Below are 7,678 nucleotides of genomic sequence, written 5' to 3' on the forward strand. Positions count from 1 at the left end.
GAGAACGGACGTGGAGGGGCTCGCGGGGATCCACCGGGGCCCAGGCCGGCTCCCGAGGTCACCCGGATACGCGGCCACTGCAGGGCCCACGGGTGGCTCCTGGTTACGCCCGAGGCCCGGGCCGGCTTGGACCCGCCGCGCAGCCCCCCGGCGCCGCCGCAGTGCACTCACCCTGGCACAGGCGCGCGCGCCCCCGGCCACCCTGGCGCCCCTGCATCCTGCACCGCACTGGCGCCTGCTGCCGCTGCGCGAACCGTCACTCTGCAGACAGCCAGACAAAGCGCCAGCCCGCGGGCCCCTTCACCATCTCCCAGAGACGAGTCTTCGTCACATGTCGCTGGGCACCCTCCCGAACACACCCACGCATGTCCACACACCCACACGTCCCCGCACCCACAGGCAGGGCCGGGTGCAAACCCGCACTGTTGCTGGGACCCTTGCATTCACAGACACACGCTGAAGGTCATAACCGTTCTGCATTGCCAAGTCACGTGGAGGGTCCCCAACAGACACGGGCGTTGCGGGGGGAGGGGAGGGTTTGGGGCGTCGCCTCCCCCTCCCCCCAGGAAGGGCTCCCGCGGGGTGGGGCCGAGAGGGCTCGGCCTTGGGTCTGGCGCCGTGCTCCGCCCCCGCTGCCGGCCCCTCCCTCTTTCCCGGGCTCCCCGCCCTGCCTGGTGCGCTCTGCTCCAGAGCCAACCGGTCTCCGCCTCCGACCCAATTGGTGTGCGCGGCGCGGTTCCCAGCAGGCCGACGGTGGCACGCAGTTTCAAGCTGTGCGTCAGTGGTCCTGGCTGTGCCGACAGCCCCTCCGTCCAGCTTCTGCCCCTACCGGGCCATTTCCCTGGAAGAGTGGCCCGGGACAAGCTCGGCTTAGACGGATCACCTGAGAAGGGGCTCCCGGGGTGTGTGTGTTAGTGGCGGGCGGGGTGGGGGGGCGTGAGTTCCCTGCTTTCTACCTCCGAGATCCGGGGCTTGGGTGGGAACGCTGAGGGCTGAGAACCAGGTCGGGCACTCTGGTCTTTCGTCGTGGCTGCCCAGATGGGAAACAAGGCAAGTCACCACCTCCCCCAAGTATTTCCTGGTCCTCAGGCTACTTAGATCCTTTCCCTTACCTCAGGGAAACAGACGGAACTCGAATCCTGCCTGGTACACCAGGTAACCTTGGACACGTTTTTTAACCACTGAGACAATTTTCTTATCTATGCCAAAGAGTATTAATTTTATGTGCTTCATAGGGCTGAGAGGAGAAGAAATGAAGCAGCCTGTGAGGGGCTGAGCCACCTGGCCGCTGGAAGCCATTCTTACCGTTGCCACTCCCCCGGCCTCGGCTGTTGCATTTGTAAAATGAAGGCACTGGATCCTAGCCCAGGTCAACTCTTGCTCAGTGGCATTAGATAGCCCCTTGTTCCTCTTCTCCCCATCAAAAATGTTTTCATTCACTCTAAACGTACGTGCTTACTGGCATCCATTGTGTTCCACTCTGTGCAGGGAGTTGGGGTACATGAGGAACCAGATGGGCCTGGTTGCTATCCCCATGGAGTACAGATGGGATGACAGAGGCTCCGAAAATTACAAAGGGGGAGGGGTCTACAAAAGGGGCATGCAGGGTGGGACAGGGGAGGCCTCTTAGGATCCTTCCCACCCCTAGGTGGCTCTAGGTTCTTTAGATGGTTTAACTGGTTTCTTCATCTCAAATGGCATGCCTTGGCGCAGGTGAAATGTCCCCATCTCTTTAAGAGGAGCATTGACTAGTCTCGGGGGCAGACAGGCAGACTGGTCACACTAGACAGGCACGAGGCAATGTCGGCTGGGCCCCACTCTGCAGTGGCCGCCAGTGGGATGCTGGCTGGGGAGGCACCCTTCCCATTCCGGGCCTCCAGGTGATAGGAGCCCTGGGGGAACAGGTAGGATCTCACAGTAGCAGCAGGGCCCAGCAGCTCATGCTGGGCCTGGAGTTCCTACTGAAGGTGCCAACAGAGATCACGAATGGGTGACACACGGAGCTGCCTTCTCTGAAGTAACAGCCAGGCTGTAGCCGTATGGTCATAGGCACACATACACTAGAATCCCTTCCACTTGCAGTCATGGGGCATCTCTCACAGCGCTGGCTCCCAGGCCCCCATGTGGCCTCTGGGTTGGACTTTACCATGCCCTAGCATCATTCTGTCACCCAGCTGTTTAACGAGCAGACTTGGGGGCCCTTGTGCACAAAGCACATGGACACCGGTCCCTCAGACAGCACCCGTGCTCCCAGGCGTGTGAGGGATACAGACAAGCAAAAGATGATGAGGCTGAGGGAGGAACTTTCCAACAGCTGATCCCATGGAGTCCTAGAAAGGGAGCATCTGGCTCCACTGTGAGGGTGGGGGATGAGGACAAAGGTGGTCTTCGAGTTCAGACTTCCAGGAAGAGCTTACCAGGCAGGTGTGGAGGTGTGAGAGCACAAGGCAAGATTGGTGTGGCTAGAGGTGGCCATGATGAGGAAGCCCGGCAGAGGGCATGGCCTGAGGACAGGGGTCACAGAGTCCTGTGGTAGTCGTCTGGCTTGACCAGTGGCACAGGAGTGGGGGGTGAGGGTGATTTTAGTGGAGGTTCTGGTAACTGGGTAGATGGTGAGACACCCAGCAGAAGGCAGAGGACTGGGTGAGAGAAGCTGATTTTGGACCTGATGAGCTTGTGTGAGGGACACACAAGGACAGATGCCCAGGAGGCATTTCCACTTTGGGTCTGGAGCTGGAGGCCCAGGACGAGGCCACCCAGAGAGAGAGTGCTGTGTGGGAAGAGGCCCAGTGACAGCCCTGAGAACTCCATCCTGCAGGGGTGGGAGGAGCCCCCAGTGGGGACCAGGGAGAAGGAGGGGAGCAAGATGTCTTGGAAGCCCAGGGAGAGAACATCCCGGTGGGAGCTGTTAGCAGGAGAAGGCTGGGAAGGTGCCCCCTTAACTGGAAGGAGGGGCCATAGGGAGACCATCAGGGCATGGCCATGTGCTGTGTGTGGCGGGGAGGGTGCTGGAGGCGGGAGCCTCTTTGAAGAGGTGCAGCTAGCAGGGCCAGAAGGGGGCTGCTTTATGCCGCACCGCTGTGGGGAAGGCCGAATCCATCTTTTAGGCTGTGGGGTGGGAGGAGGTGCTTATTTCCAGATCCCTGAGGAAGGAGGAGGTGGGGCTCAGCACATGCTCCATGGCAAGCAAGGAGGGCAGGACGGGCTCAGGCCCCTCACGGCTTAGGGGACTCTGCCAGAACGGGGGTGGGTCTGGTGAGGAGATGGGGGAACGCCACTCCGCAGGGAGGCTTCAGCCTTAGCTTGGTGCCCTGGGGAACTTGGGCAGCTGTGCTAGCCTAGGGTGGCGCTTTTGGCCTCTCCTGTCCCTGTCTGTGCTGCACAGTGATACCCTCCCACCCGCCTCTGTCCTGCAGACCAACATCCCCTTCCTGCAGAATGTGCTCAACAACCAGCAGTTCCTGGCAGGCACCGTGGACACCCAGTTCATCGATGAGAACCCGGAGCTATTCCAGCTGCGGCCTGCACAGAACCGGGCCCAGAAGCTGCTGCACTACCTTGGTCCGGCCCCGAGACTGCCCTTCTCTCCCCTCCCAGATGCCTTGCTTCTGGCTCCCTGCCCAGAGAGCTTCCTAGCAGCCCCTGCCTCTGTCCTCAGTCTGGTCCTGCACCTTCTTCCTTTGCTTCACCCTCCCACCCCGCCCACCTTCCTTGCTCCTGATCTTAGAGGCCCCCTTCCCATCCATGTGGCCGTCACTAGGTCCCCACTGCCTGGACCCAGGAGGCCCTGGCTTTGGAGAGGACAGGGGCCAGCTGGAAGACCAGGGATCCTGGAGGAATCCCCCCATCCCCGAGCCCAGCAACTCTCTGCCCTCAACTCAGGCTCTGCCCAGCCTGCCCTGACCCACTGCCCACTCTCTCCCCAGGACACGTCATGGTGAACGGCCCAACCACCCCGATCCCCGTCAAGGCCAGCCCCAGCCCCACGGACCCTATTGTCCCTGTGGTGCCCATAGGTAGGTGAGATTCATTCTGCTACCTCATAGGGGAGACAAAGAGGAGGCTGCCCCCTGCAGGATGGGTGCTAACGCCCCAGTCTGCCCTAGGCCTGCCCCCAGCTGGTTTCAGAGACATCCTGCTGCGGGAGGGTCCCGAGGGCTTTGCTCGAGCGGTGAGGAACCACCAGGGGCTGCTGCTGATGGACACAACCTTCAGGGACGCCCACCAGTCACTGCTGGCCACGCGTGTGCGAACCCACGATCTCAAAAAGATCTCCCCCTATGTTGCCCACAACTTCAGCAAACTCTTCAGCATAGAGAACTGGGGAGGTAGGCTGGAGGAGGGATGGGATGGGATGTGGGACAGTGCATGGCAGGAATGTGGTATCCACAGTACAGGCAGGCCACTCGGGCTCTCCAGGAATAGCTAGAGATGTTAACACTGAGGGAACGAGTGAGAACGGAACAAGGCACGACATTCATGTGTTTAGCAAATAGTGACTGGTGCCCGTTCTAGCCAGTCCTGGTGCTGGGCATGAGATCGCAGAGCTGAGACCCAGGCAGCTCAGGGTCAGGGAGGAGATGCCTGCCTGTTAATTATAGCACAGTGAGTATGGGGTGAGGGCTGTGAAAGCGGATGCAGAGGACACAGTAAACCTGAGCTGTCCCAAGAGATCAGCAAAGGAAAAAGTCTGCAGGAATTGTGGCTGGGACGCGAGGGATGCTGAAGATGAGCAGGGCCTGGTGGTAGGGCCAGAGGCTCAGGCTGCAGCTGCAGGGCGTGGTGGGGTCCCCAGGACGTTTCGGGGTTGACCTGGGCTTCTTGGTCCCTGTGCAGGAGCCACATTTGATGTTGCGATGCGCTTCCTGTACGAGTGCCCTTGGCGGCGGCTGCAGGAGCTCCGGGAGCTCGTCCCTAATATCCCGTTCCAGATGCTGCTGCGGGGGGCCAATGCCGTGGGCTACACCAACTACCCCGACAATGTGGTTTTCAAGTGAGCCTGGGGTGGGGTGGGCAGACACTGCACGATGTGGCCCAGCAGGTGCCAGGCCACAATGCAATGGCCTGCACTCCCCACAGCGGGCTTGAAACCAAGTCTCTCGGTAGCTGTACCCAGCAAGGGCTGCAAGTTACAGTCAGAGAACTGGGAGGGCTTCCAGTGGAGGCCCCAGGAGGGCAGGTGACTTGTCCCAGGCCATGTGGTATAGAGCTGGGGCTGAAACCCAGGCCTCACTGTCTCCCTCAGCCTGCCATTCCTTTGCAAAGCAGAATCCCCAGCAGACTCTTCGGACTTGGGCAGACTGAGCTGCACTGCATGTGACTAGCACAGGACAGCTCCGGTCCTTGCCGGATGCTGCTGGGGTGACCCTGCCCAGCCCAGGCTGCCCTGGAGAGGCCTTGTCCACACTATGGACATACTGTGGTGCCCCCTGGCTCTGTGGGTGCCACGCCCCCTGCCAGACCCGACCCTCAGATATTATTCCCCAGGGGCTGCAAGTGGGCCAGGAGGCAGAAAAGGATGTGCTGTAGGGAGTGGGATGGCGCTAACCCCTGAGCTCTCCTACCCACTCAGGTTCTGTGAGGTAGCCAAGGAGAATGGCATGGACGTCTTCCGGGTCTTTGACTCCCTCAACTACCTGCCCAACCTGCTGCTGGGCATGGAGGCGGCGGGCAGTGCCGGTGGTGTGGTGGAGGCCGCGATCTCCTACACGGGTGACGTGGCCGACCCCAGCCGAACCAAATACTCCCTGCAGTACTACATGGGCTTGGCTGAAGAGCTGGTGCGAGCTGGCACCCACATCCTGTGCATCAAGGTGCCGGGGCCCAGCCCACCCCCCGGAGTCTCCCCACCATGTCCCTCATCCCCCCATGTCACGCCCCCTCCTCACCGTCTTTCTTTCTCCTCCCCTCTTCTCTTAGGACATGGCAGGGCTGCTGAAGCCAACGGCCTGCACCATGCTGGTCACCTCCCTCCGAGACCGCTTCCCTGACCTCCCATTGCACATCCACACCCACGACACGTCAGGGGCGGGCGTGGCAGCCATGCTGGCCTGTGCCCACGCTGGCGCTGATGTGGTAGACGTGGCAGCTGACTCCATGTCTGGAATGACTTCACAGCCCAGCATGGGGGCCCTGGTGGCCTGTACCCGAGGGACTCCCCTGGACACAGGTAGGAACAGCCGCAGCCCAAGGCCATTCCCCTCTCAGAGCTGCAGCCCTCACCAGTCCCAGCAGAGTTGGGCATATCCTAGAATCCAGATGCTCCGGCCTGGCTTGGTCTTGCCTTCCATCAGCCACGTCTGCGATGTGGCCTGACCTGGCCCTGGGGTCCTGGGAGGAGCATCTGGAAGCTCAGCACATTTCCAAGCCCTCTCCGCCTCTGGCCTCCCTGCAGGGGTGCCCCTGGACCGTGTGTTTGACTACAGTGAGTACTGGGAGGGGGCCCGGGGACTGTATGCGGCCTTTGACTGCACGGCCACCATGAAGTCTGGCAACTCTGATGTGTATGAGAATGAGATCCCAGGGGGCCAGTACACCAACCTGCACTTCCAAGCGTATAGCATGGGGCTCGGCTCCAAGTTCAAGGAGGTCAAGAAGGCCTATGTGGAGGCCAACCAGATGCTGGGCGACCTCATCAAGGTGAGCCAGGCCCAGTGCTCTTACCCCTGCCTCTGGGCCTCTATACAGTGCCTGGCACCCTAACCCAGGGGTCCCCTCTCCTCAGGTAACCCCCTCCTCCAAGATCGTGGGGGACCTGGCCCAGTTTATGGTGCAGAATGGGCTGAGCCGGGCAGAGGCCGAAGCTCAGGCAGAAGAGCTGTCCTTCCCCCGCTCAGTGGTGGAGTTCCTGCAAGGGTACATTGGCATCCCCCACGGGGGGTTCCCTGAACCCCTTCGCTCCAAGGTAAGGAAGGCCCAGCACAACATGGTGGGGCGGAGGGGAGTCCAGGAATCAGGCCTGACCCTCTGCTTTGCACCCCAGGTGCTAAAGGACCTGCCAAGGGTGGAGGGACGGCCTGGAGCCTCCCTCCCTCCCCTGGATCTACAGGCACTGGAGAAGGAGCTGATGGAACGGCATGGGGAGGAGGCGACCCCGGAGGATGTACTCTCAGCGGCCATGTACCCCGACGTCTTTGCCCACTTCAAGGACTTCACTGCTACCTTTGGCCCCCTGGACAGCCTCAACACCCGCCTCTTCCTGCAGGGACCCAAAATTGCAGAGGAGTTTGAGGTCAGTGGCTCTGGCACCCATCTGCACTCCACCCCAGCACTCCTGCTATCCCTAAGGACCCCAGCACATCTAGAGTGCCAGGCTTTGGCTTGGCCGTCACTGGGCCTCGTGAGCTATGGGTTCACAAAGTGCCCTTAAGAGACCAGGGAGCTAGGCCTTTACAAGGGAGGAGCTGAGACCCAGGGAGGGGGTACTTGCCTGGGATTGGGTCAGGGGGCTGCCCTCCCCGCACCTGCCCCCATCCCAGCTCTGAGCCTCCACACCCTCCCTGCAGGTGGAGCTGGAGCGAGGCAAGACGCTGCACATCAAAGCCCTGGCCATAAGTGACCTGAACCGGGCCGGCCAGAGGCAGGTCTTCTTCGAGCTCAATGGACAGCTGCGATCCATTCTGGTCAAGGATGCTCAGGCCATGAAGGTACAGCGCCCCCCCCCCCCCCCCCCCCCCCC

The 7,678-nt window shown here is 61.3% G+C and overlaps 1 protein-coding gene across 7 annotated transcripts in view; it reads left to right on the forward strand.

Annotated features, from left to right (window-relative positions):
• The window catches only part of PC (pyruvate carboxylase), a 102,228-nt gene that overhangs the window by 93,751 nt on the left and 799 nt on the right, over positions 1–7,678 (forward strand). For 6 of the 7 annotated variants that reach the window (XM_024749153.1, XM_024749152.1, XM_024749155.1 and 3 more), the window contains 10 exons: positions 3,417–3,561; positions 3,927–4,016; positions 4,107–4,328; positions 4,837–4,993; positions 5,573–5,813; positions 5,920–6,169; positions 6,395–6,639; positions 6,725–6,904; positions 6,983–7,231; positions 7,506–7,646. In XM_024749153.1, coding sequence (XP_024604921.1) covers positions 3,417–3,561; positions 3,927–4,016; positions 4,107–4,328; positions 4,837–4,993; positions 5,573–5,813; positions 5,920–6,169; positions 6,395–6,639; positions 6,725–6,904; positions 6,983–7,231; positions 7,506–7,646 — 1,920 coding nt within the window. The remainder of the gene's footprint in view (positions 1–3,416; positions 3,562–3,926; positions 4,017–4,106; positions 4,329–4,836; positions 4,994–5,572; positions 5,814–5,919; positions 6,170–6,394; positions 6,640–6,724; positions 6,905–6,982; positions 7,232–7,505; positions 7,647–7,678) is intronic. The other variant, XM_024749151.1, reaches the window with a different exon arrangement.

This window comes from Neophocaena asiaeorientalis, unplaced genomic scaffold (assembly GCF_003031525.2).
Source record: "Neophocaena asiaeorientalis asiaeorientalis breed wild unplaced genomic scaffold, Neophocaena_asiaeorientalis_V1.1 scaffold43, whole genome shotgun sequence".
Lineage (NCBI taxonomy): Eukaryota > Metazoa > Chordata > Mammalia > Artiodactyla > Phocoenidae > Neophocaena > Neophocaena asiaeorientalis.